At 39.0% G+C, this 18367-nt stretch overlaps 1 protein-coding gene across 1 annotated transcript in view; it reads left to right on the top strand.

Annotated features, from left to right (window-relative positions):
• The window catches only part of LOC122796781 (macrophage mannose receptor 1-like), a 1193236-nt gene that overhangs the window by 536194 nt on the left and 638675 nt on the right, over positions 1–18367 (top strand). Inside the window, exon 9 of the mRNA XM_044065508.1 lies at positions 12932–13045. Within this exon, the coding sequence (XP_043921443.1) occupies positions 12932–13045 (114 nt within the window). The remainder of the gene's footprint in view (positions 1–12931; positions 13046–18367) is intronic.

The raw sequence follows: 18367 nt of genomic DNA, 5'->3' as shown, positions 1-18367 counted from the left end.
ACAAAAGCACTATGTGTGGTTTGCCTTTCAAGCAATATCAGCCCACACAGATGCTGCAGGCATGATTAATACCACAGCACACCTGGCACTGTCATGGTTAATGGGTTATAGTTCAAGAATCTTGAACGCCTTGATGAAAGCTTGTCTTATAAAGCAGTAGTAATCAGAGTTAAGTTACAATAATCTTCCAGCACAACTTTGTTTTCTGACTGTACTTATTATTTTTTTTTAGTAAACAATTATTGAACCTATTATAATATAAAAGTATGCATGGACTACTGCAGGACCACGCATTATACTCTGTTTGAGGTCTTTATCAAGGACTTGTACAATGTTATCAGCACTTTGGTTCTCCTTGAAATGGTCACACAGTCTAGTTCACTGAATATAATAACTCTTCTTAGCCATCAGATAAGCATTTATTTTAAATGAAAACTTATTGCCAATAAATTTTCCAACATCACAAACATGCTTAAGACTTTCAAAGATGCTGAAATCAGTGCCATACAGATATATTTTATCATTTGCTCCAAAATGTAGAACACCAAAAATGATAATATTGAAGGCCTTTTTTTATTTTGTTCTCTCCACAAAGTCATCCCTTTAGTTTTGCAGTTTAACCTGATGTTAAGAGTATATACTGCCAAGGCTAGTTTCATTCCATCTTTGAATTTTTAACGCCATATGTAATCATGCCTGGGAAAAGATTACATGAAAATATTAAACAAAAAGCAGGTGTAGTTCTGAATCTGTAGAAACCCTTTTTAGACATGCCAGGGAAAGAGATGACATCAAGATATTAAGCACAAATTGTACAAGTACTGTCTTCTGTGAGATCCATTTATATGCATGCATGCATTCAGAAACCTGTTTTTAATTCTATCATACTTTTTTTATAACAGATGAAAATCTGTTATTATATGAAATTTTATTTTATGGCTTAATATTTGATTTATAATCTCACTGTGTGTAGACCTGATTAGAAAGTTTTATATAAGAAAAGATATTCTCTGGGATTCAATAATCTCAGTGTAGGCTTCACGGTGTGCCTACACGGAGTTTACATGTTAACACGATGGTTCATGGTGCTTGGCAGTGCACACTGCATATTAATAAAGTGCGGTGTGCATAAGCTAGGTTTCGCAGCTGGCAATAGTGTTGCTGGCCAGGAAACCATGTAAGCGAATGCAGATATGAATTCTGTGTAAAGCAGAGATCCAATGGTCCGCAGATTTGTGTGGCATGCCACAGTGACCACAGATAGCTGTGAGCCTGTTAGTGTAACATATCTCAACAAAGACCAACATAATGCAGGGACATTTAACCAGTAATAGGGATGCATTTGCATTAGGTGTCAAACATACCTGTCATCATCTTTGAGCAAGATATGGGGTCAAAGGCATACATGATAGGTGATAAAAGACCCAAAGAATACAGACAGATTTTTAATTTTGTACTTCCAAGCTTAAAATGTTGTTAGAATAAATAGCTGGTACATTAGCATGAACTTTCTGAAGAGCATAAAGTTTAAAACTGAAGTGTCAGTCATCAGTTGCTGACTTTACACCGCAATGACATGCTAATGATTTGCCAGAAAACAAACATTTTATGAGGAAAGGATCACAGATATGAGACAAAAACTAGACATTCTGCACAAATCTGGACAGTTGAGAGGTATACACTCAAATGTTTGTAATATTGAGTCACATCAGTACAGACATGATCCCAGTGATGTGGCAGAGAGCCATATATTTGATAAGGAAAACATCTGGACATCCTGGGAATATCTGGACAGTTTAGAGTTATGAAGGTAAATTATATGGTCCAAACACAGTACAGGACAGTGTACCTACAGTGCAGAGTATTGCGATGCCCCATTCCTTACATTCTGTATTGAAACCGTGTTAATGATCTGTAACAGAACATGGACTACCATGTAAAATGATCATTCATGGGAAGTGTGTGTACTGAATAGGGACATACAGATGAATAGCAGGAATGAACACAGGGAAGGAGTACAGGTGAACTCCCTCATGTACAGCAGAGGAGGGTGTGCCAATGAAACATGGTTGTAGCAGCAACACCAATCACATATGTATATGGTAGAGTATGGACTGAACAGTGAAAATGTGTTGTCTGTGACTGTCACACAAAGTGATATAACAATGGGGAGGATGTTTGTGTGAGATAAGTATCCTTACATGAATAATCAGAGGACATGTAGCAGGGATCTGACATAGAATTAGGATAGGGTGCATATTGTGAAGCTGTGCAAACTGATAATCCTGAAGGTGAGTGTACTCTAAGCAGAGGTCTCTAGCAAGCTGGCCACAGGTAAAGGATCATGGAAAACTTTACAAGACCCAACCAGAATCAAGGACAATATCAGAATAATACCAACAGTAATCTCATGCCTATGACGTAACATATGTGATGTGGAGTGATAAGAGATGGGCGTGCACAGACACATTTGAACAACTCTTATGATACATCCACACTGTATGAGGGTAACAATGCACACTGTCCTGGCACTGTAATATTTGCAGGAGGTGTTAGGAGGGACACTGCTATACCTGTATGCGACACTATGGGCAATGCAGGCTAGTTGCCTCGTGTGCATGCCATATGTATATATACAAATATATATATATATATATATATATATATATATATATATATATATATATACACACACACACACACACACACACACACACACACACACACACACACACACACATATATATACATAGATATATGGCACAATCCACACTGTCACAGATGATACACGTCATTAATATTTTCAAATACCTATGTATGTAGTGTCTGTATAAGCAGAACAGGTAGCACATATGCATCTGTCATGTATATTCCACAGAAAGAATACCTAGGTATGGCTAATAAGCTGTGTGACAGTGACTGTGACAAAGGTAATACACTTCAGTTACACATCACTGGAAGATGTGGTGGAAGGTACATGAAGAAGGGGGCATCGTACAAAGTTATTGGTGTGATGAAGGCTGGGAACCATGAAGGTATTATGGCCTCTGATGTGCATGTCCTTCATACAACCAGTACTTGTGTTACGTTCTTGGGATTAGCCAACACTGTGACCACATGCTGATGGATGTACCACTTACCATCTACCTCAGGACATGAGTCACATACCTATTGGTCTGATTATAGGGCATGATGTCCACATATACTTGGATGGTGTGTTTGTTTCCTGGTTCAACAAATCCCTCCATGTTTTTTATCAATGCAGGTGCTGTCATTGTTAGATTGGGGACCCCCATTTTTTTTTTTTTTTTTAGAGACCTCCATTTTAAAGTAGTTATTAGGCATTATGCAGACTAAAAGGTAAAATATGTAGTGTCAGACATTTTAGATTTTTATTAAAGTCACTATAGTACATTTAGGTAGAATAAGGCCTGAAATATGGAGTCAGACATCTATGCATTCAGTTTCAGAGAAAGACAGTTTATTAGAAAGGAAAGAGAAACATAACATGCAGAAAATACAGAAATATAGAATGTTCTTTTCTCAAGGGAAAGATAGAATCTTGCCAGCTACAGAGTGTTCCTTAATGGAATGTTAAATAAAGCACATACGAGACAAGGCCTGAGACCAAGGTTAGGGGGTGAATGTGGTTTACAAATGAAAATCACTACTGAAGCAATATAAAATATTCTGTTCGTGATAGCAGTCCAGTTAAGGTTAGTTAGTTTGTTCGACCTGTCATTACACAGAAGATTAAGCTACAATATAAACATTTGAGCATGAGTACAGAAGACAGGTGAAATAAAGACTATTTTACTTTATGTTGTTCAGGACAATCAGAATATTACGTACAGTAACTTTGGATACTAATCAGCACCCCAACATTTCTATAGATTGTTATTGTTTATCAGCACTATTAATGAAGACAGTATTCGGATACTGTGAACATCTAATAAAGCCTTAATGAATGAACTACAGTGTTTGGAGAATTCATTCTGAAAAGTACACATGACTTGGCCCATAAAGGAGCGACTGACACTTGTTCAGCATGGGTTTGGGTAGTAACAAACAAAGACTTTTGTTTCAGTCTCATTTTAGTTGTTTCCAGTTAACTACAGTATACTACAGTCTTATCCATTCTTGCAGTCATTGCTATGACAACAGATTTTGGTATGTGCAGATACTGTCTTATTATACTAATATCACAGTTGGAGTCACTGATTGCCCACAGTCAGTAGTCCTTTAGGCAGCTGTTTGGACATAGCATGTGTATATCATCTGTGATGTCCATCACTTAACTAATGGGCAGGAAAGGTCCTAGCAGACTCCCCTGATGTACCAAGCTGATCATTGGACCTGACATATAGGTCACATCACACACTTCAACATTGTGAGATGTCACATATGTCATACACTGGTCTACTCATTTGGTCATATAGCTGTTTATGGCCACATATGACAGTGTTGAGTGACTACCTTAGTGTGGATTTGTGTCAAATGCCTTCACCTGGTCAAGTTCCGCAAGATGATACTGTTGTCATCATGCACGCTGTTGATAACCTCTTTGGGGACATCTGCCAGATTTAACGGATATGATGTAGCATTAACAACTCACAAAGGTCTGTTTCACACCTAGAGTGTTACTAGTGTACATGTTTAAAAAGTCCATGATGACATGTTGGTCAAGCTCACAGTCGAGAAGAGTCAGGATGTCTCTATACATGCATGCATTAAGTGCATGTTGATGTACACCCTTGTATGGGAACATAAGCCATGTGAAGGGGGTGTTGAACTGTGTATTCAATGGTATTAGGAAGGTGTATTTGTTAAGTCATGCCATAAGTGATCTGTGATGTTGTCACAGCCCACTGATTCTGTGTGATAGGTCTGGATGAAAGTAAGACAGTGCATACTGCCTAACCAGATCTGGGCAAAGGTTTTGATACAACCCCCCCATGCAGCTATCATTGAGAAAACCTACAATCTTGGGATTAACCCTTACATCAGTTGATGGGTATCCAGTTGGCTCACTGACAGAACACATCATGTGAAAGTTGGTGAATAAACCTGTACCAGTACCAATAGAGCTATCACCATTGGCAAATCCCAGGAATTTGTACTTGGAACTTTACAGTTTGAAATATTTCTTGACAGTTCAGGTTAAAGTATATGGCCTTTGACTTACCAAGTTTGTTGATTCTTGCATATTGTGTGCAATCACTGAGTCCACCAATGATAGATAACATAGTACAGGAGGAGCTAACACACAGATGAATGGTGACAAAGGCAGACAATCTACAAATAACTGCAGAGATGTGTGTTTGAAATATTGTCAGTATGAAAAGTGGAATTCCATGTTAATTGCAGTATTAACCACAATCCTACTATGCAAAAACCCAGTAATGGAAGCACTGGGAACACATGTAGATAACACTCTGAACTTTGACCACCAAGTGTACACACTGGTATTGAAAGCCTATGTTGTGCACATCAAGAGTAACATCATCATACTGAGATCGTAGGATTGCATGATAACACTAAAGTCAAACCTCATCACATAACTAATACAGTATAATCCTCTTGTTTTCATGTATCACATCAGATACATGTAACAGCTGGAGAGACCACAGGGCTTTCTCAGCAAGATAACACAGGGCCTACAAACCATGTCATGTTGTACGTATTTAGATTAAAAGACATGTCACTGTAATCTTTATTATATAGGATGAAGTGACTTCTGCCTGGCCTCCAGACCAGTCTCTGACCCTGCCCTGGTGGGAGTACTGCATATCTAAAAATCTGATATAGCTGATGATGTCAGCAGTGTCTGTTGAGGAGAATATAACAGTGTCCCACATGCTGGTGTAAAATGCTCTCTGTAATGTCAGGCAACAGCTCACACACACACACACACACACACACACACACACACACACACACACACACACACACACACACACACACACACACTTGACTGCAGTGAGAATAGAACCCCTACCTGTCTAAGTACATAGACTATAGAATACAGTCATTTATACAAGCACCACAGCTCAAGTCAACTTGGTATGTCTTAGACAACACTTTATAGCTGCTGACATCAGCAGTGTCTCTTGAGGACAGTATAATAGTGCCCCACATGCTTGTGTAAAATGCTCTCTGTAATGTCAAGCAACAGCTCACACATGCACACACACACTTGACTGCAATGAGAATAGAATCTCTACCTATCTAAAGTACACAGATTACATAACATAGTACTTTATGCAAATTCTATGGCACAAGTCTGACTTTTACATGGCGGCAGGTCAACTTATAGTGGATGACATCAGCAGGGCATGTTAGGGGGAAGTTGGGAGGCCTGCATGAAATGGATATGTAGACATGTACAAGCTGCAAAATACTGTCAATCAATGGGATTGCAGCAGTAACTGTTGGATACACACTTCTGCTCCTCTAGCTGGGTGTGTGGCATATGCCTGTAATCCTAGCATCCTGGGTGGCAGAGGTTGTTGGATCAAATCACACTGGTTTGTGAGAGATCATATTTCCTGAAAAAGGGGAAAACGTGACCCCCACAGGACACAATTATAACGTGAAACAAGTATAAGGTGGCTAGACACAGACACTTGACTGCAGTGAAAACAAAACCTATCTGAGTATACAAGCTATAGAACAAGTGCAATAAACAAGCGCCACAGCACAAGTCTAACTTTTACAAGACTTCAGGTGAACTTATAGTAGATGTCTTCAGCAGGCCATGAAGGAGATAGAAAGCTGGGTGACCTGCATAGACTCATAGCATCATATGTACATTGGAGGCTACTAGCCTAATGGTGCTATGGTGTTTAGAAGCCTAGCTGTGTAAAAACACAAGTACCCTTATTGAGCATAGTTAGATGGTCATTGTTAGCACATTGATTTTGTGAGCAGTACCTACTGGCCCTGTCCATGAGGGATATAGATGCCTACCCCACAGGTGATTTTACAATCACCTAACCAGTAGTCAAGGTTGTGCTTGAACAGGGTCATTGAGGAGCACTGATTCACATACAGTGGGAGCCTATTACAGATGAGTGTGAGTCATTGGAAATATATCTGTCTTCCAGCATGTTCTGTTTATGTCACAGGCTAGATTGAGAACACTAGGCCAAGTTATTCTTGTCCCATTTGATTTGCAGGTGTGCAGCATGTCTAGTAGGGCAAGGTCTCAGACTGCTCTGTAGGGCAGGTATAGGTCACCTCTCAGCAGCCTGCATGATACTGAGTACACTGACAGGTCTTTCAGTCTTTCCATGTATGTCACATTTGAAGGTCCATGAGTCTCCCAGGCACAGCTCTGTGTTTTATCTAATTGCTGTAGGTGTCTGGTGAGGTACAGATGGAAAAGAGCATTATACTCAATTAGTGGTCTAATAAGGTTTGAGTACAGCAGAGGCATGACCACCTTGGTCTTGGATGTGATGTCAATATGTATGATGTGCACAATGCAGAATGTGTGTGTCATCCCTATGGACACATAGTGATGAAAGTGTAGCTTGCTATTAACATGTGTTCCCAAGTCTAACAACACTGTGTTTGAGCTTAGAGGGGTGCTATGTATATCATAATTAGCAGGGGTACATCATTGCCAAAAAGGGCAATGTGCCATTGTAAACTTTAAGGTTCAGTCCGTGAGTTTAGCACCAGTCATTTGTGTGTGGCAGCTCCTTCTGTAATATGTTACCATTTTTGGGGGACTCTATATTAGTGAGTCCAGTTACCAGTCATCTGCAAACTTGGTAAATCACAGGCCATCTGCCATTGCCTGCACTTCAGGAAAGTAGTTTGCAAACAGTTGAGGGTCCAGCACAACTTTGTGATTGTGTGTTATGTCAGTGAGCAAGTTGCCTGTCCCTGTACTACTGTATGGCTTAATTCCTAAATGGAAAATCTTCACTATGAGACATGCATGGGGGTAAAGGCCTTGAATAATTCAACATAGACGGTATGTCCTGTTATCCGTCATCCAGGTCTATGGGGTTAGTATCCAAGTTGAAATCCACAAGGTTCAATAAGCAACACAAAAGGTTGGGGATACCATGATTGGGGTAAGGGTGGAGACATCCAGAACCCATGGTCATCAAGCTGGGTGGCATTTAGAATCAAGTCCTCACCCACTGGACTGTCATCACTGTCACCTCACTCTGCCACTGGCTGGAGTACTTAAAATCTCCTTCTCCTTCTACTACTACTGCATAAAATGAGGGAGAGCAGCCTCTCCAACCAGTGTAGGCATGCACCAACAGTGCAGTGCAGTGCATAATCCTATGCACCGTCTGTGGCATCTTGCTGCTGGTGATAAAATCACCATCTCTGCTACTGCCCCTGGAGGGTACCACAGGACCAGCATCCAGGGCAGGACTGCCTGAGAGGCCAGGTAGTATAGGAGCAGCAGAGGTGGTGCTGCCAGGTTGGCTCCCAGACATGCTAGGCAATGGTAGTGGAGCTGGTGGGGGGAGAGATGGAACCTGTGGGGCAGGTCTACCCCGCTGTGCCGTGGAGCATTTAGTGATGTGGTACACATAGAAGACATGGACACATTTTGATGATTAAAATACAAGAAAAAATAAAATAAAAAATAAGAAAGCGAGATAAGGGTTGGAATGAGAGGAAAAAAGGATAAGATTGGTACCTTCATATGTGACATACAATACATTAATACAATTATTTGACTCGATTATCTTAACCTTTACTTTTAAGACTACCAGCTCCTAACAGATAACTTTTACTTTTAAGACTACCAGCTCCTAACAGATGCACACTATACTACAGATTGCAGCAACTACTCCTTGACGTGTGCATATATTGCACATATGCATGTTCCAATTATACAGATTACAGTTTACAGCAAGGCATGTGTGCCACTGGTCTAGACCTTTTACTTAAACCTTAAAGTTACACACAACTGAAGAATTATATATTTGTTGTGGTGTATATTTGTTATCAAAAATGTTCTTCCTCCTCAAAAAGAGATAAAGCCTTTAACTGTGATGCCATAGTAATCAACATGCATTGTATGCATATTGTTAAGTCACTGATGTGTGATTCCAGGGGTTTCCCTGGGAAGACTAAGGTTACACTAATATTGATGATTTCTTTTTCCCCAAGACAGTTCAGTCTTGGAGCTGGCATCTACGTATAGGTAGCAGGGATGTGATGGTATAGCCTCCATATTGGGGGTTGCAGGGAGGCATAACCTATGTAAAATGTGATTTTGTTTTACTAGTCTCAACTGTGGTTCTCATTCAAGTAGCACCAAGATTTTCAAAGTTTTCTGATCACTGTTTTATTGCTCAGTCAAAGTTTCATTAAGAAGACTGTTAAAATTGATATCTCAGTATGTCTTGTCTAATTATCCTGTTGTGTCTACATTGAATGATTAATATCTATAACTACACAATGCTTATATTATTAGATTGAACTGTATTCTGCTTTTTAAGTATTAAGGTAATGACTGTGAAATGTCCCAGTAGTCCAATTTACTTACCACTAAAAAATAAATTGAGTAAAATAAATCAAATACAAAGATAGTGACAAAGACCATGGGAAGAAACAGTGGGAAATAGCATTGAATAGAACTTCTGACAGGGAGGGAGTAGACTTGGGGAATTAATAACCTTCTTAATTAGTAATGACAAAGAGACAAAGACGGCTACTGGATCATTGGAGCTAAGGACACAGCCCGTCAGTACAACTTGCCGTGTTAGTTACAGTTAAGGCAGAGTAATATAGTAATTATAATAGTGGGAATAGTATCAGTGTACTCATTTTACAACTACTTAGTATCTTGAAGGTCATAAAAAAGCTTGATATATGCTACAGAAGGATTTTTATCTGTTTTGCATTCAAATGAAATCACATGCAGAGCTATTTATCTCCATTTCTTTAAGTATGAAAGAAAAACATGTTGGAAAGTTTTAGTTATCTAGTGGAAAATACATTTTAAATTAGGGGAAAAGGCATTAAAAGGTTTTCTAAAAGAATGATATATTTTACTTTTTGAGGTAGTATATCTTTTACCAAAATCATGTTGCATATAGAGAAGCTAGTTGGTCTTTACTTCAAAAATTCTTGCTAGAATAGATTTTTTTTATACAGGATAGAGTCATTATTTTCGGCAGTTGACTTATTTCACTAAGTCTTTGTGAGCACCAAATTGTGTTGTATGCTATTTTATTTAAGTAACTTGAAAGAAGTATGTCAATCTGACCTGCACACCCTTTAATTAACATTACATAGCTTTAATAAAGCGCTCCCATACAATGTACTGTATTAGTTGTGGCTATGACCACATCTAGTCATTGTTGATAACTTAAACAGCTATAGGTCCCAGAAGAATTTAGTGAATGTCTGATTGGTCATTTTACCTAATTATAAAATCATTATATTCATACTACATGCTTGCATTTGCTTTTCCTTTTTTTGTTTTTTTTTAATAGGGAAATGGTGAATTACAGACTGTTCTGGGTTTTATTGTCAGTGCACATAAAGCTGACCTTATAGGGTTGCATTTTCCTGTATGATATTCTGACAAATGACTTTTAAGAAGACATTTGTGTGTGTGTTTTTTTTTATTCCTCGGGTTCTAAAGGGCATCTGTTTTTTGTGTTGTTTTCATTTGAAGAATGACATCTCTGTGTTTATAGCATGTAAAGATAAAGGGTAACAAATAGCTAGACCATACATTGCTGTAACATAAATGTCACATACAAGCATTTAATGTGCATTATTAACCAAAGACAAGTGGCTTTAAAAATATTAAAATGTATTCCAGACCATCTACCACCTCTGCAATAATAATGCCTTTAAGGGGCATTTTTTTCTAGTTTATTAACATCGACAGCTGCAAAGAAAGTCAGAATAATTCCAAAGAACAACATTGTGGTTGTGCTATAGCTGCAGGACAAAAAGTAGACAGTGATAATCAACATCAGAGGCAACAGATACGATTCCCTTACATATTCATCATTTACTATGAAACCAAATTGCACAGTTTTGAAATTTTCATTTAACATGCATCTACTGAAAAGTTTGAATCTTACAATATATGAGTATGACAATCATTTATGAATGGGTGCTGTACTACTAATGAATTTGCAAAGATTTCTAACGTCTGTCATGTAACATGCATGGGCGGCACTAGTCATATAGCACCAAGATAATTAACAAAGATGTCGGAGAATAGTTGCAATTTAAAACTATAAGACAGGCCTTACCCTTACAGTACTACATGGAAATATATTAAACATTTTCAGTCATAGCATCATGGACAGATGCAGATCCTAAATGCTTTATCCCATGCATGGATCGCCTCAAATTATCTATGGTATAATCTGATTTATTCTTATTATGGGTGATATGTAATTATTTGCCATGGGATGGGTAAGTTCAGTCTATAACCAAATGGGATATTGTATTTCAAGTACAAAAAGGGAAATTGGCTAGGCTTAAAATAACCCACAAAGGCAACTAGCCTATACTTACCTATGAACTTAAAAACCTATCATAAACTACTATTACCATTAAATGTATTCAAAAGAAATGAGGATTTTAAAGAGCTTGCCTGAATATTAAGTTTGACTGCTATGACTCAAGTGTCTTTATGACATTGTCTGTGGTTTAAATACAGGTACACACTTAGGAGAGTACCAGAATTCCTAGCCCTGAACTGAATTGCATAGAGCCTTTCATAGCCTCTATATGCATGTCAGTTCTTGTGTTTGGCATTCTTAGTTAGCAAGCAAACACAATTTAATATAAGTTTTGTGGTATGAGACTGTTCTCCACTTAGTTTTTGTTTGCTCAATTGTATTATTATTGTGACTTAACAAGCCATGCACTCATTGATAAAAGAGTATACGAGCAATGCATTTTGGATGAGCTCAGCACAGCCAGCAACTCTAGCTCAATCCTTCAAAGTTCAAATTGCATATGCTATCTTCTCTGGAAAGAAACTTGATCATGTTAGCACTGTTATATTTGAACCTGCAAGTTCCTTTTACTTTGTATTCCTGTTTAATAACATAGTAAAATTTTAGTTTTCAGGAGCACAAATGGGTTGGCTTGGAAACCAAATAATGATGCCCAGTTAATCTATATGAAATCCAGATTAAACTAATTAACTAGCTATAGCCAGCTTTATGATGTAAACAGTTGAAACACCTCCCAGATGTGACCCAGTAATGCATTTTTAGTTAGCATTCTTTTGTAGAGGAAAACCCTATGTAAAAGATGGGAATGAGGGACCATTTTTGTTTCACATCTGGGGGAGGGGGGGGGTAACTATTCTTTCTGCATCGATTACAAGTATCAGGCGGTAAATTGCAGCTGCAGGAGAAGTGGCTGTCTATTGAATTCTTACATATGCCAAAAAGTTTGCATCACTACAGCTGCTGTCTGACATTTAAAAGCACTCACCAGGAGTTCCACACTTTAGGTCATACCTCAGCAGAGGTAGCTGGCTACAGTGGGAAAGTGTTGTTGCATAAAAGTTGCTACATGCGCTGGTAGCCAGCATAGTGAATAAACAAGGATCACTGATGGCTATGTCAGAGTAAATAGTCAGGTTTGGGGAAAACAAAAATATACAGTAAAAGAAATTAACATAATGAAAGTTTATGAGAATAATCTGTTGCAGGCAACAATTTATAAATGTGTTTGTTTGCTTATACATTTATTTATTTTTCAGATAGTGAACTTGACAAGTGAGTATCTTTTTAATCATGAAGTAGCTCTAGATAAAGTCAAGTAAATGAAAAGCATACCAATTAAAACAAAGCAATATAAACTTGGAAACACAAGACGTGTAGAAATTAGATTACTAACAGGCTATGTTCGCATTAGCAACCACAATAATGTTTAGCTTGTTACTTTAAATATCTTGTTTTTTTAGGATGGTTATTGGTCTGATGATACATGTGAAAATAAATATGGCTATATCTGCAAAAGGAAATCATTACCACCAACTCAGGAGGGTGTGAAGATCATTGAAGAAGGCTGCAAAAGTGTAAGTACATGCAGCATCCCCTATAATTAGCACTGACAGTATTATGTAATATTATAACCTGTCTTCATATATTTATATGTAAATGTGCTTTTTAGTGCCTATCACTGTAATTATCAGCATGCACTCCCGGTAAGTGTATATTCATTTGTTATTGTTTAATTGCCTAGCTGTACTATTTCTTATGGTCTTGTTTTGATGCTTATCTCATTTAATTAAGTATATTCATTACGCTCCAAACAGTTCCAAATGCTTGTTATTCTGCTTTAGCAGTTTTATGCTTGTGTGACTCTGCTCGTAGATACCAAACCCTACTTTTCGTAACGTGCTCATTGAACTGTAGTGATAGCTTTTTAGAGACAATTGCGTAGAAACAGCATCATGCATCTTGCTTTTGCTCTGTTGTTAGATGTTGTTTGTTAACTCTGTTGCTGTTATTGATAACTATGCTCGTAAGTTATATAATTTAAATAGTGTAGCTCTGCTCGTAACCTATGTAACTTAAATAGGATAGTGCCCAAAAGATCTGCTGATGTAAGGGTCTTGTACCTGCCATGGTATTGCGTTCCCAACTCCTAAATGCATAACCTCCGCTTCTAGTTGCCTCCTCACCCCCCACGTGGTCTAGCTGCACTAACAACAGCAGTACTTGTTGAACAAGCTACACCTGTGCTCTGTGCCACACCACAAACTAGTCTACCCTCCTCAGAGTACTCTCAATGATAAATTACAGCCTGACTGGTTTCCACACTCGCTTATCAGCTGAGATAGTGGAACGCTGAGAATACGCATATTGTATTAGAGCCTACTAGATTGGAATCGGAGCACGCTATTCCCTAGCGACTTCAGAGTACTCTCTACATTAAATGTCAGCCATACTAGTTTCCACACTCGCTTATTGGTGGAGATAGTGGAATGCTGAGAGTACGTATGTTGCATTAGAGTCTACTAAACTTGAAAAGGAGCACTCCGTTCCCTAGCGACTGCATGTTTTCTCCACATAAATACTTTTACCTTGTGTGAATAGCGGTTTTTCCCGCCTGACCCGCAGAAATATCTTTTAGTTCATGAAGTGCCTTGTTATTTACCCTAACTAGAAATTGTGTGTCTACTTCAATACAGGGCTGCTAATTCAAGTGCTACCTATTTATTAATCAGTAATGGTCTAGCGTAACTAAAGCCTCTGAACCTGTGAAAGTGATATTCTGCTACTTTACTGTGGCTCAAAGTGCTATTTATGGTTCACATCCATGTTTTATTGTTGGACTTACATTGTGTCTACTTGTAATCAGATACTGAATCTAATCTGACACTACAATGTAACAGTAATACAGCTATGAAATTGCAATTATCTAGATGACTTTCCCTAATACTGTTGGTGCATTTGCTTTACTGTTTATGTTGAGAAGTTAATACCTAGTTGTAAGGTGCTAATTAATGATGAATTCCTGCTACCTTCTGAACATTTTCCCTACTCCCTAATGTATATATTTCACATTCTTCACCCTATAGTATTATCACTTAACTAGTGCCTAAACTACTACTAGATTTTATAAACACGTACCTCTCTTTTTCCCCAGCTATTCAGCCTCTTCTCCTAAAGCTTGCTCTGCCTACAGGCCTAACACTCCTGGATTTTCCAAGATCATCCTCTGGATAGCAAGATCCACCTTGACTGCCTGTCTCCCCACAGGAATACTCCTACTCTTTCTCTCAGTAGAGAGAGCTAGAGGATAAATATAAAGTATGTAACATGCTACAATCATTACTCCACTTGGTCTGAGAATATTGCTCTATTGTTCTATCACTTACTTGGTGCTAGTGAAGGGTTCCAACCAGAGACACCAGCAGCCTTGCCCTTATTACTGGGTGCTCCCCTAATATCAGCCTCACCCCTGGTGCTTGTCCCTATACCTGACCTGCCTTCCTTCTTTCACCATTCAGTCTGCCTCTCTTATACATTTAGGCTCTGTCCACTAGGGGGTAGTGCCTACCCACCTTCCTAATCATTTTTCCTCACTCCTTCCCATACACTTCAATACCACTTTTTAACATCTTTCCCTATACTAACTGCTAAATTACAGCTCTATCCATTCTATCTCTACTTTTTGTCCTCTCCTTTCTCAGTTATAGTGCACTCCAAGAGTCACACGTACCACCTTGCTTACCTTCTTCTGTTCTTACCTCCACCTCACTGATTGTTTCTCACACTGTCCTGCTGCCTACCTTCCTTAGGTGTATCCCGCTCCATTCCCCCTTCGGGCTCACTCCGCTCCCCTACCCTACCCCCAAATTTCACCCACCCCCAGTGCATCTACACTTATACCATTTTAACCACTCCCACTTCCTCCCACACTTCACTGACAACACCCACTTCCTCTCTAGCAATTACACCACTTCCTCTTAATCACAACATTCCTCCCACCCCCTCCATCCCACTTAATCCTATCCTACTTACTTTCCACCAACTACACCCTTCCCTTTTTCACCACCAACGCCGCCCATATAAAACTCCTCTTCACACCTATCCTCATATCCTATAATTTCACATCTACTTCACACACTTATTCTCTACACTACATATAACACCTTATCAAAACCACAACATGACTATAACATACAAATCACTCTTAATTCATCTACTATTACTTCTCATCCTTACTTACATCCACTATCTCACCCAATCCAACACCACATATTATCTTCCACCCACTCACTCTACCAGCACACTCCCCTTTTCTGACTTAGAGCCTTTTATCTCAATAGCCCTTGAACTCTATCCCATTAACCCCCATCTACTTTTTCACTATAAACTAAACACTTCTTACAAACTCTTTAGTCCCTTCCCAAGCTCCAATATTCACAAATATCTGAAAACCTACAACATTCAAACAAGGCAATCCAATCATCTTAGAAATTTAATTGAACATCTTACAACCATACTCCTATCTGGAGATATACACCCTAACCCAGGCCCAATCACCACTTCCTCCATATCCAAATCCATCCTACTTGCTTCTCTAAACGTTCAAAGCATAGCAAACAAAATCCCTAATCTACAAGCATGGCTTCTACATAACAAACTCGACATCTTAGCTATTTCTGAAACCTGGCTAAAACCTCATATAAAAGACACTGAAGTTCTACCTCCAAACTACTCAATAATCAGAAAAGACAGAATCCATAAAAAGGGTGGCAGGGTAGCTTTACTCTATTCTTCCACCCTATCCATTACTCCCTATAACAATCCCATTCCAAATTTCTCCAACACAGAATTAACATTAGCTTTATTTCAATTAAACAAATACAAACAAATCTGCATAGTTTCACTTTACATCCCCCCTGGTGACAATGTCTCTGTTTTAGAAGACATCCTATCCTGGCTTTCTATCAATTTCAGTAATGAAACTATTATCATGGGTGACACAAACATGAATTGGTCCTGCATTAATTCCCCCACACACCCCATAAACATTAACCTCTATAAATACTCTCAGCTCATCAACCAGACTACCAGACCCTCTAAAGATTTCTCCACTGGCAGTACCCTAAATTGGATAGTATCTCACCCCCACTACTACACCGACAGTGGAACTCTCCCTGGCTCCCTCAGTGACCATCTTCCCATATTCATCAAATGTCTTCCATGTCCACTACAAGCAACACATAATTACATCAGCACTCGAAACCTAAAAAACTTCGACCCAGTAACCTTCTCAGACTCCCTAAAATCAACAAATTGGAACCCACTAAAAACTCTACCCCTGGATAATGCTGTTGCATACTTCAATACAAATTTCCTGAAACTCCTGGATAGTCTAGCCCCCATAAAAACCAAATTAATTCGAAACAATACCGCCCCCTGGCTTACAAAAAATACACTAACTATCATGCGACGGAGAGACAAAGCCTGGGCACACTACCACAGAAACAAAACTTCCTCTACCCTAAATGAATTCAAAACTCTTCACAACAAAGTCAAAAAGCTTATCACAATAGATCGACAAAACTACTACTCCATACTTCAAAACAACCATAAAACCAACCCTCAAAAATTCTGGAAAGGTATCAATAAACTCCTAAAACCTGGCACTGCAGAAAACCCAAGCCCAGATCCAAGTGCTGCAGATATCAATCTCGCCACCCAATTCAACTCTTTCTTCTTAGACTCTCTCTCTAAACTTACCACATCTTTCTTCAATAACACCACACCCTCTACACCTACATCCCACCTCCTTCCTCCCCCCTCATCTCCTACCTCTCAAACTCACACCTTTTTCCCTAAAACCCATCCCTACATCTACCATAAAAAGCTCCTGCAAAAGCTAAAACCATGTACTAATGCACCTAATAACATACCCTCATACTTCCTTAACATTGCTGCTGATGCCATTGCCTTCCCCATCAGCATCCTAATAAATCGCTCTATCCAAGAAGGTCTTATTCCCACACTCTGGAAAAGAGCTTTCATCATACCCTTACATAAAGGAGGCAAGAACAATGATATCACTAACTACCGTCCCATCGCCATGCTTTCTCCTATATCAAAACTCTTAGAAAAATGCATCCATCTCCAACTCCTTCCCTATCTCCTAGACAACAACTTACTAACCCCCACACAACATGGTTTCAGACCCAGCCACAGCACCATGACTGCCCTCCTTTCCTTCCTGGAAACAGTAAATACTGCCCGAGACTCCAGCTCTGTTGTATCCACTCTCCTTCTCGACCTTTCTAAAGCCTTCAACACCATATCTCACAGCCTTCTCCTCACTAAGTTATCTAACCTTAACCTATCCCCTGCCACTATCAATTGGTTCACCAACTATCTCTCCCATAGGCAACAAGCTGTCAAATGGAAAACAGCCATCTCCTCCTTTCTAAATACACCCACTGATGTCCCCCAAGGTTCCATCTTGGGTCCTCTCCTCTTCAATATATTCATAAATGACTTATCCCACTCAATTCCCCACGCCAAACTTGTTCAATATGCAGACGACTCTACAATCATCTGCACAGCCACATCCATTCCCACTCTCTTAAAATTAACCCAAGAGGCCTTCTCTACCACAGAACAATGGATGAAAAACAATCATCTAGCACTCAATGCATCTAAAACCAAGCTTATGGTATTCACCCCCTCTAAAAACACAACCATTAACAAAAATCTACTCTCTGTCATCAGCCAAAACAACACCCCTCTTGAACTAGTATCTGAGAGCAAACTGTTAGGGGTCCTGATAGATGACCAGCTCAAATTCAATAGCCACCTACTCCTAAACATAAAAAAAACCCATTATAAACTTGGCAAGCTTTATCGACATA

This window comes from Protopterus annectens, chromosome 3.part0, assembly GCF_019279795.1.
Source record: "Protopterus annectens isolate FY-2018-M chromosome 3.part0, PAN1.0, whole genome shotgun sequence".
Taxonomy (NCBI): domain Eukaryota; kingdom Metazoa; phylum Chordata; order Ceratodontiformes; family Protopteridae; genus Protopterus; species Protopterus annectens.
This window is presented reverse-complemented; position numbering and strand designations above follow the sequence as displayed.